At 47.2% G+C, this 20,601-nt stretch overlaps 1 protein-coding gene across 7 annotated transcripts in view; it reads right to left on the reverse strand.

The window, feature by feature from the left end:
* The window catches only part of BICD1 (BICD cargo adaptor 1), a 310,321-nt gene that overhangs the window by 67,551 nt on the left and 222,169 nt on the right, over positions 1-20,601 (reverse strand). For 5 of the 7 annotated variants that reach the window (XM_065411854.1, XM_065411827.1, XM_065411836.1 and 2 more), the window contains exon 4: positions 18,427-18,864. The exons of 1 other annotated variant lie outside the window; for it this stretch is intronic. In XM_065411854.1, coding sequence (XP_065267926.1) covers positions 18,427-18,864 — 438 coding nt within the window. Of the gene's footprint in view, positions 1-18,426; positions 18,898-20,601 lie in introns of all 7 variants that reach the window. One more of the 7 variants, XM_065411845.1, reaches the window with a different exon arrangement.

Below are 20,601 nucleotides of genomic sequence, written 5' to 3' on the forward strand. Positions count from 1 at the left end.
GCACCATGGAGAATGGCCATTCCCTCAGTGGTTTTAATACAGAACATCTCAAAGCAAGGGAACCAGGTTAATTGTTAGTAGTTTGGTCTGTTCAGATACAGATTGTCATATATAAAAAAACAGAAAATTTAAAGTTTCCCGTGTGTCTTTGTCCAGATCAGAACTGGTGATGCAATGGAAGGTAAAAGACTGTGGGTCTATCCCTGCTTCCCATGGTTTCAATGGGTGTTTTTGACAGTAATTTCAATATGTGCAGGATTAGAGTGTGGGTTATGAGCAGGTTAGATTTAATTGTGAATGACTCGGTGTGCTCTTTGTTTATACATTTGGAGAAAAATGCCAGTTCCATCTTTGTTTTATGGGAAACAGAATTACTAATTCAGAGAAATCAGAGCTGCCTGTTTCTAAAAGCCTTTTAAAAAGCATTTCCCCCCTATAGGTATCTCCCCAGACAATATCTGGGAGAGTCAAATCAGTCTCTGCAAAATTTATATGGGAAAAAAAGGACTTTTAAAGACTTTATAAAAAAAGAATATTAATACCATTAATGTTCATTCAGTGTTCTAAAGTGCAGTTCAGACTCCTATTATCCTATAGCTAGGATTCTGCATTTCCCAATTTAAAGGGCTAAGTGCATGAGGGATGGTTTATATGTCTGCTTTTAAAACCTGGCCTCTATTTTTGCACCTGTAGTCAGCAGCAGACACAAAATTGTAGGTGGAAAAACAGAAGCCATTTAAAAGCCTCTTTACAAATCTTAATTCTTTTGTGTGCAGGTGGAAGAGAGAAGATGGCTCTTTCTCTAACCCACTGAGTACTTAAGCAGAAAAATTGGGGCCAAACTGTATTACCATTTCCCTCATATCTGTGTTACAACACAAACAGCACATCCACCTCCTCAGACATACAGAGCTGCATTTCTGTCAGCATTTAGTCCCCATTGGAATCTAAAGCTACTGAAGAGGTTAGTCTAATTCCATGGCTGTAGCAGGGATTTCTTCAGTTCAGTCTTCGGCTCTGCCACTGCCTCAGTTTCCCCTGTTAATCAGACTTCACACTGCGAGTGTTTTTGCTCTAGCCCCCCCTTTTATGACTGTCTGGTTTATTAAAAAACAACAATTTACAATAACACAGATCTTCCAACCAGCCTTCTTAGCTGGCTCACACCCTTGGTTCATGGTTCCTAGTCCAATGCCTGCTGAGACTTTCTTCCTAGCAGCATGAGTGGCGGGTGGAGCCCCATTTCGGGGAGACTAGCCCACAGCTCCACCCCTTCCACCCCCACCAGAGGGACTCCACCCCTCAGCCCAGGGGCGGCTCTATGTTTTTTGCTGCCCCAAGCACGGCAGTAAGGCTGTCTTCGGCGGCATGCCTGCAGGAGGTCCGCTGCTAACGCGGATTCGGCGGGGTTTCTGCGGGTGTTCTGTCGGTCCCGCGCCTTTGGCGTACCCACCACCGAATTGCCGCTGAACCCACGGGGCCGGCGGACCTCCCGCAGGCATGCCACTGAAGGTTGCTTGACTGCCGCCCTCACGGGGACCGGCACGCCGCCCCCCGCAACTTGCCGCCCCAGGCACGCGCTTGCTGCGCTGGTGCCTAGAGCCGCCTCTGCCTCAGCCAGAGGAACCCCGGGCTGGCTGAAGCCCCGACCCCTCCCCACACCTGCCTGGAGATGACCCGAGCTCCCCCAAACCTGCCCAGAGGATCCCCGGGCCAGCTGCAGCTGGGCCTCCCCTCCCCAGACCCTAAGCCGACCAGGGGAAAAGCATCTTTTCCCGAAGATGCTTTTGATATGCCCCATGCAGGTTCCAGGGCAGCTGAGAAGGTGGTATTTGTTACTCAGCTTCCTGGGTACATCAGGAATCTTTCTGGAGTCTAGGGAGATTACTGATGAACCCAGAAAGCTGAATAGCAGATACCACCTCCTCAGCTGCCCCGGAACCTGCATGGAGCATAATAAAGCAAAACCTTCGCCTGCCAAACCCCACAACCGGGGGTCTGGCGGCCGCAGCAGTGCCAGGGGAGGAGAGCCTCCCCTGGCCTATTATACCTGCCACCCATGCCTAGCAGGCTTCTGCTCCCTGCAAGTCTCTCTCTCCTCAGCCTAGTTTTCACTGACTCTCCACTCTTTAATGGAACACTGGTGTAGCCCAGTGGCTAGCTTACCTCTATTACATTTTCTGCTTTGCATTATATTCTGCTTTATTATATTCAGCAGTAATGCAAGGAGCCTACAGTCCTGTATCCTGTAAGACATTAGCTTCAGCAGTTAGCATGAGACTTGCGGCCTACGAACTTTGGCATAGATGAACTTAAGTTTTGGGGAACTAGAAGTAGAATGTAAGGGGGAATTTTGTCCATAACGACATCAGCCAACCATAGCAACATGAACTAACACCAGTTTCTAGAATGTTTTGGATGGAACATCCAACCGCAAGACTGCCATGGCAACGAATTGACGTATATGATAATGGGGTGAAATCATAAATATATTAACCTATAGAAAAAGGATATGGTAAAGGGAGGAAATACAAATAAGGAAGAGGGGAGAAACCCCTACTGAATATGCATTAGACATGGTAACGTCAGCAGAACATATTATAAAAGTGGCATCCCAGGGCAGTGGGAGGGAGAGAGATGTAGCCCTTGGGAGGGGCCAGAATGATGGCCATTGGTGAAGATGAGGAAGGTGACGGTGATGAGGAAGATAATAGCTAACATTTCAGGTTGTTCTGCAAGGGATGGTGTATGTATGGATGTTCAGATGTACTTTTGTATTATCTCTGCTACCTTACCGAGTTAGAGCATGTGTGACTTTGCTAAATGTATTGTGACAGACCCAGACCAGTGGGGTACAGGAGTCTGGTAGAGGGCAAATATACTGGTCACTGGATGAGTAGTTTTCTGTTCCCTGAGTGACCAGAGCAGGGGCTCCACTAGAATAATCAGGAATCTGCTAGAACCAGTTAAGGCAGGCAGGCTAATTAGGACACCTGGAGCCAATTAAGAAGAAGCTGCTAGAATCAATTAAGGCAGGCTAATCAGGGCACCTGGGCTTTAAAAAGGAACTCACTTCAGTTTGTGGTGCGAGTGTGAGGAGCTGGGAGCAAGAGGCACAAGGAGCTGAGAGTGAGAGTGTGTGCTGCTGGAGGACTGAGGAGCACAAGCGTTATCAGACACCAGGAGGAAGGTCCTGTGGTGAGACTAAGGAAGGTGTTTGGAGGAGGCCATGGGGAAGTAGCCCAGGGAGTTGTAGCTGTCATACAGCTGTTACAGGAGGCACTATAGACAGCTGCAGTCCACAGGGCCCTGGGCTGGAACCCGGAGTAGAGGGCGGGCCCGGGTTCCCCCCAAACCTCCCAATTGACCTGGACTGTGGGTTCTTCCAGAGGGGAAGGTCTCTGGGCTGTTCCCCAACCCACATGGTGAATCTCTGAGGCAAGAAAATCTGCCAATAAGCGCAGGACCCACCAAGATAGAGGAGGAACTTTGTCACACTGGTGTCAAGAGTGGGATCTCGGGGTGCACAGCACGGCGGAAGAAGGAGGGTGATTTTTTTTTTTAAAAAAGGAGGGGGTTTATTTTTCCCCCCACCACAATGGATAACGTAGTGCGGCACTGATACAAGCTACGGCGGCCCAGCAGGAGGCTACCCGTGTCCAGGCAGCCGCCCAACAGGAGGCAGTGCGGCTGCAGCAAGAGACTAATCGCCTGCTGATGGACCAGGCTGCTCAAGACCGAGCTATGTTGCGGGAACTGGTAAACCAGATAAAGTCCCTTACAGAGCTGAATCGCGGCCATGATGGGACGCGGCTCATACGGGCCAGCCATTGGCTGCAGAAAATGACACGGGAGGATGATGTACAGGCATACCTTCTGGCCTTTGAGAGGACAGCCCTACGGGAGGCCTGGCCTCGAGATCAGTGGTCTGGCATCTTTGCCCCATTCCTGTGTGGGGAGGCCCAGAAGGCCTACCATGATCTGGCTGAAGAGGCTGCGGCAGACTACCCGCAGCTGAAAGCAGAGATCCTGGCCAGATCTGGGGTAACGACAGCAGTGCGGGCCCAGCAGTATCACGGTTGGAGGTACCAGGAAGACAAAACCCCGCGATCCCAATTGTATGACCTCATCCATCTCACACAAAAGTGGTTGCAAACAGAGTCCCGGAGTCCGGAAGAGATACTAGCGGTTCTGGTCATCGACCGATACATGAGGGGACTACCACCAGACCTTCGTGCCTGGGTAAGCCAGAACAAACCCTCCACCTATGACGAGGTTGTCGCCCTGGTAGAGAGGTGAAGGACAGCGAGGGAGCTGACCCGACCAGTTAAGAAAGAGGCACCCCAGGTTAAACTAGCAGCACCAAGCCCTAAAGTTCGGGTGACTGGGCCACCAGAAGGGTCCAGGTGGAAAAAGAGAGAGGCTGAAGGCCCATCAGAGGCCACAAAGATTCGGAGCACTGAGGGAGAAGAGGATCGTGATGTTAGACTGCCCAAACCAAGAGACCGGGGAACGCCTAGGACTCCATACAGATGTTATGCCTGCGGGGAGTGGGGACACATAGCTGCACAGTGTCCCAATGCTGACATGTGCAGTGTAACCTGGGGAACTGGGCAGATCCATGCTCCCTAATCCACCTTGTGGGGGTCTCACTAACCCCACATATGTATACCAGACCAGTGAAACTAAATGGGGTAGGGACCACGGCACTGGTTGATTTGGGGAGTGCTATCACGCTTATCTCAGGGAAGCTCGTGAAGCGTAGTAAAGATGCTGATTCCTGAACTGGAATCCATCTTTAACCTGGTGCTTTTCCAGTGAGGGGGGGTGGAAACCCAGAGGGACAAAGGGTTCCCGCCTTATGCAAAAGATATATAAAGGGGTGGAAGAGAACAAGGGAGGGAGGAGCCATCATGAAGAATCCCCTAGCTATCACCTGAGCTGCAACAAGAGCTGTACCAGGGGAAAGAATTGTGCCCAGGCCTGGAAGGTGTCCAGTCTGAGAAAAACTTACTGAAGCATCTCTGAGGGTGAGATTATCTGTATTCAGTTTGATTAGGCATAGATTTGCGCATTTTATTTTATTTTGCTTGGTGACTTACTTTGTTCTGTCTGTTACTACTTTGAACCACTTAAATCCTACTGTCTGTATTTAATAAAATCACTTTTTATTTAGTAATTTACTCAGAGTATGTATTAATACCTGAGGGAGCAAACAACTGTGCATATCTCTCCATCAGTGTTATAGAGGGCGAACAATTTATGAGTTTGCCCTGCATAAGCTTTATGCAGGGTAAAACGGATTTATCTGGGTTTAGACCCCATTGGGAGTTGGGCATCTGAGTGCTAAAGACAAGCACACTTCTATGAGCTGTTTTCAGGTAAACTTGCAGCTTTGGGACAAGTGATGCAGACCCTGGGTTTGTGTCTGGCTCAGCAAGAGTGTCTGGCTCAGCAAGACAGGGTGCTGGAGTCTTGAGCTGGCAGGGAAAACAGGAGCAGAGGTAGTCTTTGCACATTAGGTGGCAGCTCCCAAGGGGGTTTCTGTGATCCAACCCATCACAGAAAGAATTGACTCTTACTACATTATTGTTCAGTGCAGACATCTACTATGGAGAAGGAAATTAATGGGAATGTTTATGATATCTTTAATAAACACAAACCAGGTCTGGAAAAATTGCTTCTCTTGCAAAATTTCAGACTGGCAAAATAAATAGAGAACTTGCATAGAAACGATTATCTGCTTGCAGATACAAAAAACGTAGTGTTAGAAGTACTGTAGTGTATCTGGGACCCATATGCTAACTGGAATACTAGGTGAGACATTTAAAGAAATCTATGGAATCAATATAAATGTATTCTAATAAGCAGTACAATACTAGGTGACACTAGGATGTTACTGTGTGTTTCAGTGACTAGTATATGCTTCTGCCTTAAAAAAAAAAAAAAAAAGCAAGACCAAACCCCTAAATAATAATGACTTTCTGCTGTTCCTAAGTATTTCACTTTCTATAATCTGCCGTATTTTTATTTCCACCCACAGCAATCTTCTAGAAACAGGGTGTTATATTTCAGTGTCATCTGGGTTTTTTGGACAACTAAATTAGTAGTTTCACTAACTAACTTCATCATTATCTAAAACAAACTAAAAAAATAACCCAAATGAGCTGTACGTGTTTCATGCTGCACACTTCTCTGCAAGGATTTCAGTTTGGGGGTATTTTCCCCCAATGTGGGTTAGCAGTTTGCTTTGAACTATGGGAACCAAATTTATCATTATTATTTAGTTTGTTAACAAGAGAAGTTAGCAATGAACTGATGGTGGGAAATGTGAAGAACTTCTGAACAGGAAACTTCCATTATGGAACCTGATGTCTAGTCTAATTTTCTTGGTTCTCTGGACAGAAAAGCACTGGAAGTGCTAAGGAAGCTGAAGGAGGAGGTCAGAGAGGGAGAACACTGAACATTGTTCAGCAGCCACCACATTGGATGATGAAGAAGGGTCAGCAGTTCTGAAGAAAGTTTGTCTAATCCTCTCCACTCAGAAGAAAGGTGGCTATGAGGTAGGGCCTCAAGAATAAGGAGAATAAAGTGGTGGAAGGAATCACGGGCTCTGAAAAGGACATGGATAATTCCTCCCTCCCAAAACAGAGAAGACATCTTTTCCATTAATAACCATTAGAATTTTGATTGAGGCATGGACCTTCGCTGGGAATTGGTGGGTCATGTTACTCACTTCCTTTAGAAGGTGTGTCTTGTTTGCACTATTGGAATACAAGCAGTGACAGTAAGGTCTCCTCGGCACCAGCCAGGAACTGGCCTGTCAAGAGGCATGAAGGAGTGCAGCCCCAGAGCTGCAGGAGGAATTGTACCTGCCTTAACCAATATTTTGATGCGTGTGCAACAATAGGCCTATAGTTTGATAATAGGGTAAATAAATGGCTGTTGTGTACAGAAATTTCAAATTGCTAAAATACACACCCTTTGGTGGAAGTGGGAAGTGCTCATACCAACCTTTGATACATGCCTCCATGAATATAACACCACAAAGACACTGCTGAAGATAGCAAATCCTATTTTGCTGAAGCATTACCAGCATGAAGATATAATTAAATCCCCATGTCCAACATCAAGAAACTTCCTGGAGGAATTCCTCACATTTAATTTGTGAGACCATAGGTGAGCTCATGTGGCTCTAAATAGAAAGGACAGTTTACTTAAAAAAAATAGCACACACCAGCATTCTAGTGTAAACCTTTAAGTTTCTATAGCTGTTGTCCCAAAAATTTTCAGGGTCGCATCCCCCCTTATCCCTGTCTGTGCCCCCCACCCCGAGCCAGGCCGCAGCTCCTGGAAGGAGGGATTCGGACAAGGGTAAGGGGGCCAAGGCTGGAGCCAGGAGCAAAGCCTTGGCCGGGCCGTGGTCGGGGGCTGAGGCTGGAGGGCGGGGAGCTCTGCTCCCTCCCAGCCCCACCCTGCTGATCTATAGAAATCATGTCAGTTTTCTTGCTGTGTCTATTTTTTTAAAAAATTCTTAACATGCTTAGGATGCCTAGTAAGGGCAGTTGCTGTCTGTATTACACACAGTATCAAGTTGCTATGGCCAGGCATATCCACTGTGGACTCAACTACAAAACCTGCTCATGTATATATACTATTTGGAATACACTTATTAAAACGTGAAGAACAATATTAGGCTGGTCATTGTCAGTAGACTGACAACGTTACTGAGAATAGTTACCAAATGAATACTGTTAACATGTTTGTGTATGCTTTTCCTCACAAAACTAATTGTACAAAGTTCCAGGTACCATATCATCACTGTTTTCTTATGTCATAACCGAGATTTGGTAATGAAATAGGTAAAAGAGTTAGTACTCCAGCAAAATGTCACTTAACATGTAGGGGCACTTTTTCCCCCATTGATCACAATAAAGTGAGGTTCATTATATTCTCAATTTTACTTCTGTGCATCTCTCACTTTTTTTCCATGAGTCTCCCTTTAGCAGAGAGACATAATGATGGGCCTAATCCTGGAAGGTGCCAAGAACACTTAGTTTGCACTGAGCTGACATGCTGTGCACCCCACAGAAATTGCTTAACAGTTTGCATGGTTGGACCTTTAGGCTGTGTGGCTTTGTATTATTTCTTTTTGGAATGATCATAACAGAGATGTTGGCAACTTCTTCTTCTTCTGTGTTTTTTTTTATTAAGTATATATACACTGGATCCCTTCCCAATTCTGAGAATGCCTCCTGCGGGCATGGAGGAATGGAAAACAAACTGCTAATATTATGCTCACCAGTGGTACTCTACAGGGTGCATCACCAGCAGGGGATAATAATGTGGAATACAACATTGTGTTATGTCTCAAACACCAAGAGCTCTTAGAGTAAGTATTCAACAAGAGGAACTCTTCTCCCATTTTATTCTTTCTTGATTGAATGCCAAAACTTTTTCCAACTTAAGTTAATAGCAAAAACTCCAATTGACTGTAACAGAAGCAGAACTGAGTCTACATACACTAAGAACTAATTCAGATACCCTTACTCACATTGAATAGCACCTTAGTCCACAGATACTCCCATTTACTTCAATGAGACTAAGGTGCTACTGAACCAGTGTAATGGTCAGGGCCGGCTCCAGGCACCAGCTTGCCAAGCAGGTGCTTGGGGCAGCCACTCTGGAGAGGGGCGGCACGTCCAACTATTCGACGGCAATTCGGCGGACGGTCCCTCACTCCCGCTCGGAGCGAAGGACCTCCCGCCGAATTGCCGCCGCAGATCGTGACTTCTTTTTTTTTTTTTTGCCGCTTGGGGCGGCAAAAACCCTGGAGCCGGCCCTGCTAATGGTATCAGAAAGTGGCCCTAATTTATTCAGCAAGAGGAACTGAAAGGGACCTCGAGAGGTCATCAAGTTCCACCCCCTGTGCTGAGGCAGGACCAAGTAAACCTAGACCATCATCTGACAGGTGTTTGTCCCACCTGTTCTTAACAACCTCCAACAACTGGGATTCTACAACCTCCCTTGGAAGCCTATTCCAGTGCTTAACCACTCTTATAGTTAGAAAGTTTTTACTAATATCTAACTATAAACGAGTTGGCTGCCCCCGTGTGCCCTCTGGTGGCCTTGTGCCTCAGCCCTGCCTTGCCCTTTATTCTCCCTTTTCCAGGCCCTTTTACAGAAACTCCACACTTGCTCATCTAATCACCACCCTTATTGGGGCCTGGGTTTATTCAGACAAATAACTCAGAAGTAAAACTCAGAGTCCCAAAAATCTGTCCTGGGGCGTGGCTCTTACCTCAGAGCCTGGAGGACCAAAAGGGTTCCTTCTTAGAGTTCTTTGTTAATGAGTTCTTACGGGGGTTGACCTACCCTGGGGTTGACCTATCCTGGGGTTCAGCTTGCAGCAGTCCTGCTCAGAGCTGACTCCCCTGTAAACTTCCCAGAGTCAGCCCTCCCAAACAACTGTCAGCTCTCTTATAAGGAACCAGCTGCTTGAGGTTCTCTCCCTCCTGCACCAGGTGTCTCTTGTTAGCTCATATAACAAGCCTGCTCTAGACTGTGAATGCAGCTCCCTCACTCTAACCTAAATTCCTTGCTGCAGATTAAGCCCGTTACTTCTTGTCCTACTTTAAATGACATGGAGAACAATTGATCACTGTCCTCTTTATAAGAGCCCTTAACATATTTGAAGACTGTTATCAGGGTCCCTCCCCAGTCTTCTTTTCTCAAGACTAAACACACTCAGTTTTCTAAACCTTTTATCATTTTTGTTGCTTTCCTCTGGACTCTCTCTCTAATTTATCCACATCTTTCCTAAAGTGTGGTGCCCAGAACTGGACACAGTACTCCAGCTACTCCCCAGGGCTGAGTAGAGCAGGCCAATTACCTCCCATGTCTTACATACTACATTCCTGTTAATACACCCCAGAATGACATTAGCCTTTTTTTTGCAGCTGCACCACACTGTTGACTCATATTCAATTTGTGATCCACTCTAACCCCCGGATGCTTTTTAGCAGTTCTACCACATAGCCAGTTATTCCCCATTTTATAGCTGTGCATTTGATTTTTCCTTCCTAAGTGAAGTACTTTTCATTTCTCTTTATTGAATTTCATCTTGTTAATTTCCAACCAACTTCCAATTTGTCAAGGTTGTTTGAATTCTAATCCTTTGAATTCTTTCCAGCTTGATGTCATCTGCAAATTTTATAAGCACTCTCTCCACTCCATTATCCAAGTCATTAATGAGACTATTGAATAGTACCGGACCAAGGACTGACCCTTGCAGGACCCCACTAGATATGCTCTCCCAGTCTGTCAATGAACCATTGATAACTACTCTGAGGGTATGTCTACACCCAGCCGCTAGTTCGGCGGCTGGCAATCGAAGTTCTGGGTTCGACTTATCGCGTCTTGTCTGGACGCGATAAGTCGAACCAGGAAGTGCTCGCCGTCGACTGCGGTACTCCAGCTAGACGAGAGGAGTACCGCGGAGTCGACGGGGGAGCCTGCCTGCCGCGTGTGGACCGAGGTAAGTTCGAACTAAGGTACTTCGAACTTCAGCTACGTTATTCACGTAGCTGAAGTTGCGTACCTTAGTTCGATTTGGGGGTTTAGTGTAGATCAAGCCTAAGAGTATGGTCTTTCAACAAGTTATGCACACATCTTTCATCTAGACCACATTTCCCTAGCTTACTTATGAGAATGTCATATGAGACTGTGTCAATAGCCTTATTAAAATCAAGTTATATCATATCTACTGCTTCCCCTCATCCACTAGGCCAGTAACTCTGTCAAAGAAGGAAATTAGGTTAGTTCGTCATGAGTTGTTCTTGACAAACCCATGCTGGCTATTCCCTATAACCCTACTGTCCTCCAGAGGCTTACAAACTGATTGTTTAATAATTTGTTCCAGTATCTTTCCAGGTATCAAAGTTAGGCTGACTGGTCTACAAATCCTTGGGGTCTTCTTTGTTCCCCTTTTTAAAGATAGATTATATTTGCTCTTTGACACTAGTAAGCCAGCTCAGGATAAAATTAACAGACTAGTTCACCTGAGTGTGATCTTAAAGGCATGTCAAGAGGCATTGCAAGGTAATCAGGCTAATTCATTGTGTGTAAGTAACAAAGGAATGTTAATTGGGCTTCCAAACATAAGAGGTTCACTTGTGTTGATAAGAATCAAGAGTAGATACTAAATTGCATTTTGACAGGTTTCAAAGTTGTAGCCGTGTTAGTCTGTATCAGCAAAAACAACAAGGAGTTCTTGTGGCACCTTAGGCTTGGTCTACACTAAACCCCCAAATCGAACTAAGGTACGCAACTTCAGCTACGTGAATAACGTAGCTGAAGTTCGAAGTACCTTAGTTCGAACTTACCTCGGTCCACACGCGGCAGGCAGGCTCCCCCGTCGACTCCGCGGTACTCCTCTCGTCTAGCTGGAGTACCGCAGTCGAAGGCGAGCACTTCCTGGTTCGACTTATCGCGTCCAGACAAGACGCGATAAGTCGAACCCAGAACTTCGATTGCCAGCTGCCGAACTAGCGGCTGGGTGTAGACATACCCTTAGAGACTAACAAATTTATTTGGGCACAAGCTTTCGTGGTCTAGAACCCACTTCATCAGATGCATGCAGTGGAAAATACAGGAGCAGGTATAACTACATGAAAGCATGGGAGTTGCCTTACCAAGTGTGAGGTCAGTCTAACGAGACAATTCACTTAACAGCAGGATACTAAGGGAGGAAAGATAACTTCTCTGAAATGGACCACTCTCATTACCACTTCAAAAGTTATCTTTCCTCCCTTGGTATTTATACCTGCTCCTGTATTTTCCACTTCATGCATCTGATGAAGTGGATTCTAGCCCACGAAAGCTTATGCCCAAATAAATTTGTTAGTGTCTAAGGTGCCACAAGGACTCCTCTTTAAATTGCATTTGTCTGCATTTACCCACATCCTCTTAGAAGGTACCAATGTAATCAAATTAACTTTTTCATGTTTTGTGTTTGCCTTTACATTATTTATGCAACTATACTCAATTGTTATTAGATCAAAAAGCACATATTTAGCATTTAGATGTAAAATTACTTGATATAGACTTGGTGGCGATCACATTGTGTTTACAAGACCGAAACCTTAAGGCTGAAGCATTCAATCTTCAAAGGAAGGCCATTAGGACTTGTCACAGACTCAAATATCTATTCTTCCTCACACTAGATGCCCAGACTGTCTTTCTAGGAAGACACCTGTCAGCTTGTTCTTTAGTCAGAGAGCTATAAATAGATTCATGGGACTGATCCAACAGCTCTGATCTTTCTGGATGCTATCAGGGGCTATTCCAAATGCAAGACGGATCTCCCCAAATCTGCTTTGGTAAAACCCTGAGGAACTTATGGAAGGACACTAAGGGTATGTCTACACTACGAAATTAGGTCGAATTTATAGAAGCCAGTTTTATAGATATCGGTTTTATAAAGTCGATTGTGTGTGTCCCCACATAAAATGCTCTAAGTGCATTAAGTCGGCGGACTGCGTCCACAGTACCGAGGCTAGCGTCGACTTCCGGAGCGTTGCACTGTGGGTAGCTATCCCACAGTTCCCGCAGTCTCCGCCGCCCATTGGAATTCTGGGTTGAGATCCCAATGCATGATGATGCAAAAACAGTGTCGCGGGGGGTTCTGGGTACATGTCGTCAGGCCCCTCCCCCTCCGTCAGAGCAACGGCAGACAATCGATTTGTGCCTTTTTACCTGGGTTACCTGTGCAGACAACATACCACGGCAAGCATGGAGCCCGCTCAGCTCAGCTCAGCTCAGCTCAGCGTCACCATATGTCATCTGGGTGCCGGCAGACGTGGTACTGCATTGCTAGCTAATTGCCTTTTGGCAGTAGACGATGCAGTATGACTGGTAGCCGTCATTGGCTATCTGGGTGCTGGCAGACGTGGAGCTGCATTGCTACACAGCAGCAGCTCCTTGCCTTTTGGCAGTGGATGGTGTATTACGATTGATATCCGTCATCGTCATATTCCTCAGTGAGTTCAATCAGAGGCACCCGGGAAACTTCTTCAGCAGATTCCTCTAAGAAATACTGAACCAAACTTTCCACTCTGGGCATCTGATTCTTCATTTTGTCTCCTGGAGACCCGGCAGTCCTATTGAACCGTCTTGATGATGATGGCTAGCAGTTGTAATACTGCATTTTCTGCCAAGCACCCAGAAGATGCCGATGGCTATCAGTCATGCTGCACCGTCTGCTGCCAGCTTAAGATGTAAAAATAGATGGACCAGATTTGTTCTGTATTCATTTGCTTCCCCCTCCCTCCGTGAAATCAACGGCCTGCTAAACCCAGGGTTTTGAGTTCAATCTTTGGGGGGCCATTCTGTGTGACAGTTGTTTGTGTTTCTCCCTGATGCACAGCCACCTTTGTTGATTTTAATTCCCTGTACCTGTACGCCATGTCGTCACTCGCTCCACCCTCCCGCCCTCCGTCAGACACTAGTTTCCCGCCTTTTTTCAGCCCAGACGCCATAGCACTGGGATCATGGAGCCCGCTCAGATCACCGCGGCAATTATGAGCACTATGAACACCACGCGTATTGTCCTGGAGTATATGCAGAGCCAGAACATGCCAAAGCAAAACCAGGACCAGGCGAGGAGGTGATTGCAGCGATTGCAGCACGGCGACAAGAGTGATGAGGAAATTGACATGGACATAGACCTCTCACAAAGTACGGGCCCCAGCAATGTGGAAATCATGGTGTTACTGGGGCAGGTTCATGCCATGGAATGCTGATTCTGGGCCCGGGAAACAAGCACAGACTGGTGGAACCGCATCGTGCTGCAGGTGTGGGACGATTCCCAGTGGTTGCGAAACTTTCGCATGCGTAAGGGCACTTTCATGGAACTTTGTGACTTGCTTTCCCCTGCCCTGAAGCGCCAGAATACCAGGATGAGAGCAGCCCTCACAGTTGAGAAGCGAGTGGCGATAGCCCTGTGGAAGCTTGCAACGCCAGACAGCTACCGGTCAGTCAGGAATCAATTTGGAGTGGGCAAATCTACTGTGGGGGCTGCTGTGATCCAAGTTGCCAGGGCAATCAAAGACCTGCTGATATCAAGGGTAGTGACTCTGGGAAACGTGCAGGTCATAGTGGATGACTTTGCTGCAATGGGATTCCCAAACTGTGGTGGGGCGATAGACGGAACCCATATCCCTATCTTGTCACCGGAGCACCAAGCCACCGAGTACATAAACCGCAAGGGGTACTTTTCAATGCTGCTGCAAGCCCTGGTGGATCACAAGGGACGTTTCACCAACATCAACGTGGGATGGCCAGGAAAGGTACATGATGCTCGCGTCTTCAGGCACTCTGGTCTGTTTCGAAAGCTGGAGGAAGGGACTTTCTTCCCGGACCAGAAAATAACCGTTGGGGACGTTGAAATGCGTATCGTTATCCTTGGGGACCCAGCCTACCCCTTAATGCCATGGCTCTTGAAGCCGTACACAGGCAGCCTGGACAGTAGTCAGGACCTGTTCAACTATAGGCTGAGCAAGTGTTGAATGGTGGTGGAATGTGCATTTGGACGTTTAAAAGCACGCTGGCGCAGCTTACTGACTCGGATAGACCTCAGCAAAACCAATATCCCCATTGTTATTGCTGCTTGCTGTGCGCTCCACAGTATCTGTGAGAGTAAGGGGGAGACATTTATGGCCGGGTGGGAGGTTGAGGCAAATCGCCTGGCCGCTGATTACGCACAGCCAGACACCAGGGTGGTTAGAAGAGTACAGCAGGGCGTGGTGCGCATCAGAGAAGCTTTGAAAACGAGTTTTGTGACTGGCCAGGCTACGGTGTGAAACTTCTGTTTGTTTCTCCTTGATGAACCCTCCGCCCCCCCCCCCCGGTTCACTCTACTTCCCTGTAAACTAACCACCCCACCCTCCCCTCCCCCCTTCGAGCACTGCTTGCAGAGGCAATAAAGTCATTGTTACTTCACATTCATGCATTCTTTATTAATTCATCACACAACTAGGGGGATAATTGCCAAGGTAGCCCGGGATGGGTGGGGGAGGAGGGAAGGAAAAGGACACACTGCAGTTTAAAACTTTAAAACTTTAACACTTATTGAAGGCCAGCCTTCCGATGCTCGGGCAATCATCTGGGGTGGAGTGACTGGGTGGCCGGAGGCCCCCCCACCGTGTTCTTGGGCATCTGGGTGAGGAGGCAATGGGACTTGGGGAGGAGGACTGTTGGTTACACAGGGGCTGTAGCGGCGGTCTCTGCTCCTGCTGCCTTTTCTGCAGCTCAACCATACACTGGAGCATATCAGTTTGATGCTCCAGCAGCCAGAGCATCGACTCTTGCCTTCTGTCAGCAAGCTGACGCCACCTATCCTCTTCAGCCTGCCACTTGCTCTCTTCAGCCCGCGATTCAGCCCGCCACCTCTCCTCTCGTTCATATTGTGCTTTTTTGCACTCTGACATTGACTGCCTCCACGCATTCTGCTGTGCTCTGTCAGCGTGGGAGGACATCTGGAGCTCTGAGAACATATCATCCCGAGTCCGCCGTTTTCTCCTTCTAATCTTCACTAGCCTCTGTGAAGGAGAAACATTTGCAGCTGGTGGAGGAGAAGGCAGAGGTGGTTAAAAAAGACACATTTTAGAGAACAATGGGTACACTCTTTCACGTTAAATTTTGCTGTTCACATTACACAGCACATGTGCTTTCGTTACAAGGTCGCGTTTTTCCTCTTATATTGAGGGCCTGCCAGTTTGGTGTGAGAGATCACTCACGCAGTGCCAGGCAACAGATTTCGGCTTGCAGGCAGCCATGGTAAGCCACAGTCTTTTGGCTTTTTTAACCTTCTTAACATGTGGGAATGGTTTCAAACAGCAGCGCCCCCATTTCCCATACCAAGCACCCATTGGGTTGGCCATTTAAAATGGGTTTGCAATGTAAAAGGAGGGGCTGCGGTTTCCGGGTTAACATGCAGCACAAACCCAACTACCCCCCCCACACCCAATTCTCTGGGATGATCACTTCACCCCTCCCCCCTACCGCGTGGCTAACAGCGGGGAACATTTCTGTTCAGCCGAGCAGGAACGGGCACCTCTGAATGTCCCCTTAATAAAATCACCCCATTTCAACCAGGTGACCGTGAATGATATCACTCTCCTGAGGATAACAAAGAGAGATAAGGAATGGATGTTGTCTGCATGCCAGCAAACACCGGGACCATACGCTGCCATGCTTTGTTATGCAATGATTCCAGACTACGTGCTACTGGCCTGGCGTGGTAAAGTGTCCTACTATGGCAGACGGGATAAGGCAGCCCTCCCCAGAAACCTTTTGCAAAGGCTTTGGGAGTACATGAAGGAGAGCTTTCTGGAGATGTCCCTGGAGGATTTCCGCTCCATCCCCATACAAGTTAACAGACTTTTCCAGTAGCTGTACTGGCCGCGATTGCCAGGGCAAATTAATCATTAATCATTAAACACGCTTGCTTTTAACCCATGTGTAATATTTACAAAGGTACACTCACCAGAGGTCCCTTGTGTGCCCTCAGGGTCTGGGAGCACGCCTTGGGTGAGTTCGGGGGTTACTGGTTCCAGGTCCAGGGTGATAAACATATCCTGGCTGTTGGGGAAACCGGTTTCTCCGCTTCCTTGCTGTGAGCTATCTTCATTGTCTTCATCATCATCTTCCTTGTACCCCGAACCCGCTTCCCTGTTGTGTGTTTCTCCATTGATGGAGTCAAAGCACACGGTTGGGGTAGTGGTGGCTGCACCCCCTAGCATCGCATGCAGCTCCGCGTAGAAGCGGCATGTTTGCGGCTCTGCCCCGGACCTTCCGTTTGCCTCTCTGGCTTTGTGGTAGGCTTGCCTTAGCGCCTTAATTTTCACGCGGCACTGCTGTGCGTCCCTGTTATGGCCTCTGTCCTTCATGGCCTTTGAGACCTTTTCTAATATTTTGCCATTTCGTTTACTGCTACGGAGTTCAGCTAGCACTGATTCATCTCCCCATATGGCGAGCAGATCCCGTACCTCCCGTTCGGTCCATGATGGAGCTCTTTTGCGATCCTGGGACTCCATCATGGTTACCTGTGCTGATGAGCTCTGCGTGTTCACCTGTGCTCTCCACACTGGGCAAACAGGAAATGAAATTCAAAAGTTCGCGGGGCTTTTCCTGTCTACCTGGTCAGTGCATCTGAGTTGAGAGTGCTGGCCAGAGCGGTCACAATGAAGCACTGTGGGATAGCTCCCGGAGGCCAATAACGTCGAATTCCGTCCACACTACCCCAAATCTGACCCGCAAAGGCCGATTTTAGCGCTAATCCCCTCGTCGGAGGTGGAGTAAAGAAACCGGTTTAAAGGGCCCTTTAAGTCGAAAAAAAGGGCTTCGTCGTGTGGACGTGTCCAGGCTTAATTCGATTTAACGCTGCTAAAGTCGACCTAAACTCGTAGTGTAGACCAGGCCTAAGAGACTTATGGAGAATTAGCAGGCATTACACCTCTGCTAACAACTGGTCTCTCAGATTCTGAACCAACTGTAATGTTTCTTATCCGCTTAGACCTTTTAATAACTCTTATTTCTTTTCCCGAATTAATAAATCTTTAGTTTAGTTTTCTAAGGATTGGCTTCCAGTGCTGTTTTTGGTGAGATCTTGAAGTATCCAGTGAACCTGGGGTGAGTGACTGTTTTTTGGGGACTGGAAAAACCTAATGTTTGGTGGCTTTGGTTTTAATAACCTTACATCATAAAGTTCAGCTTCTCTGGGCTGGAATGCTAAGGGGGCTGTATGTGACTCCTTGGTAAAACTAATATAGTGATCCAGGGGTACACTTTTGTTACTGGCTTGGTAAAATCTAACTGTAGAATATACCACCAGTTTGGGTGTGTCTGCCCTGTTTTCTGACAGCGTGTTCTGAGTTTGGCATTCTTAGCTGTGACCCACTCTATGAACCGTGACACTCTTCTCCAGTGGTCTGGAACCATGCCTATCCCCCATCAGTTCTCGAAGTCTATTATTATCAGGGAGGAGCAGCTTTCGTAAGACAATGCTTAAAGGGTGCCCTTCAGTTTACTGGCTTGATTTTCATATTGTGTTTGCTAGATCTGCAAATCTGCAAACACTTGTGAACTCTCCTCTCCTACCCCCAACCCCATACACACTTCAAGCACTGCTGGGTCCCTTTCTCCTCTCTTCCCCTTGTTTCTGATCATTTCAGGCCATGCATATACCCCATTCTCTCAACTGAACTTTTTTGAGAGATCTGGAAATTAGAAAACACCTAGGCAGAAAGCTAAGAACAGGGAAAATGGATGGTGGGGAATAGGATCATGGACAAGTAAATCAGTCATTAGCATTACAGTCTGGTATAATTATGTGGAAGTCTTTATGATTTTAAGATAAGCTCTTACCTGCACAAGTTGCTGCTTCAATTTCTGCATTTCTGATATGTTGAGCTCACTGAAGAGATCAGAGACTGGGTGCAGAGATTCTCCTTTCCTAACTGCAGGAGTCCGGTAATCTCCATTCAGTTTCACAAGAGGCCCATGGATGTGCCCATTCATTTTGTCATCATTATTAGGTTCGCTCCCATCCTCTGCAAACTTTAATCCATCTACCGATATATTAATGTGATTACTGTACATACTATCATTGAGGTTGATATACTGGGAGAGTTCCTTCCTCAGATTGTTCTTTTGCTCCCTTTCATTTTTTAAAGTCTCCAGGGCTTCCTCCAGCTGATGTTCGGCGATCTCCTTCAATCGGATGGCATCTTCTAGCTGGCTATTAAGCAATACTGTCTCCTCCTCAAATCGTTTAATCTCATGCTTTAAACCTTCATATTCAACCTGAATTAGACAAGACAAAGAACATTCATAACACTAAAACTTGGATCTTAAAAACCTGCCATATATTAGCCTGATTGAACTAGGCACTAAATAGCCAAAAATTACTTAAACCAGGCATTGCCAGTAGCTGCAAAGAGCGTCATGCTCAGAAAATTCATGAGGAAAGGTGTACTGCATGTACCCCATTTTATTAGTTCTCGGTTTTATATTGTACTGCAGACATTTTCAAGGGGTGAGAATCAGAATCTGTGGGTGATTTATTAGGACACATACTGTATTTCAGAGGTTCTCAACCTTTTTCCTTCCGAGTCCCCCATCCCCAACATGCTATAAAAACTCCATGGCCCACCTATGCCACAATAACTGGTTTTCTGCATAAAAAAGCCAGGGCCAGCATTAGGGGGTAGCAAGCAGGGCAATTGCCTGGGGCCCCATGCTACAGGGGCCCCCACAAAGCTACATTGTTCAGGCTTCAGCTTCAGCGGGTCTCAGGGACCTGGGCTTCAGCCCCATGCGGTGGGGCTTTGGCTTTCTGCCCTGGGTCCCAGCATGTCTAATGCTGGCCCTGCTTGGAGGCCCCCCTGCTCGAGGCCACCTGCTCGAGGTCACCTCAGGGCCGGCTCCAGCATTTCTGCCGCCCCAAGCAAAAAAAAAAAAAAAAAAAAGCCGCGATTGGCGGCGGCAGTTCAGCGGCAGGTCCTTCGCTCCTAGAGGGAGTGAGGGACCTGCCGCCCCCGAATTGCCGCAGGTGCTGCCCCTCTCCCTTGGCCGCCCCAAGCACCTGCTTGTTAAGCTGGTGCCTGGAGCTGGCCCTGGGTCACCTAGGGGGCCCTGGATCCCTGGTTGAGAACCACCACTGTATTTCATGCAAGAACAGTCACTGACCTGAAGCTACACTAGGAAGTACAGCTTTATTATTAGTTATCATAAGAAACGTTTGTCTATTATGGCATTGCGTATAGATAGAGGTTAATTATACTGTTTGACTTATCACTCATAAGTATTTCTAAGGCATCTATCACCATGGCATCTAACTTCTTATCCGATGTAATCACTGCATGTCCAGTTTTTTATACTGTAGGGACATATAGGTTTGTTTTATGAAAATTATTCAATAAGGTTTTATTTTAAAAATGAAAGCACAGACTAATAACCCAACCTGTTTAAAACTGCCAGATGTCCTCAAGTGGTAGCAATTTTAAAATAGAGGTTAACTTTTGACAATCCAAAAAATATAATAGTAGCAGTGTTCAAGCAGGGAATAGAGAATCCATTTTAGGGCACTGACAGCTGGTCTTCTGGTCCTGTAGCAGGCCAGACTGAAATTTATTGATAAGGGAGCCCTAAGGTAAGGGTAAAGAAGGGAGAAGCAGGAGAGTTGTGGGGAAGTGGCCCAGGGAAATGTAGCAACTCTGGCAGTGAAAGGTTGGCTGCCAACAGCTGCTACCATTAGGGTCCCTGGGCCGGAACCCGGAGTAGAGGGCGGGCCCGGGTTCCCCCCAACCCACCACTACAGGAACACCTCCTGGGAGGGGAAGTCAGGCCCCTGTCAGGACAGGAGGCTAAACTGTTCTAAAACAAGCCCTAGGGATAACAGAGACTGTGGGAATTCTCTCACCAACCTCCTTGCTGGCTTATGATGAAAAGGGCTCAGTAGACTGTAACCCTGGCCCTAGAGAGAGAAGGGCTATGTGGAGGGTCACAGAGAGCCACTGAGGCTAGCATATACCGCCTAGA

This window comes from Emys orbicularis, chromosome 1 (genome assembly GCF_028017835.1).
Source record: "Emys orbicularis isolate rEmyOrb1 chromosome 1, rEmyOrb1.hap1, whole genome shotgun sequence".
NCBI lineage: Eukaryota > Metazoa > Chordata > Testudines > Emydidae > Emys > Emys orbicularis.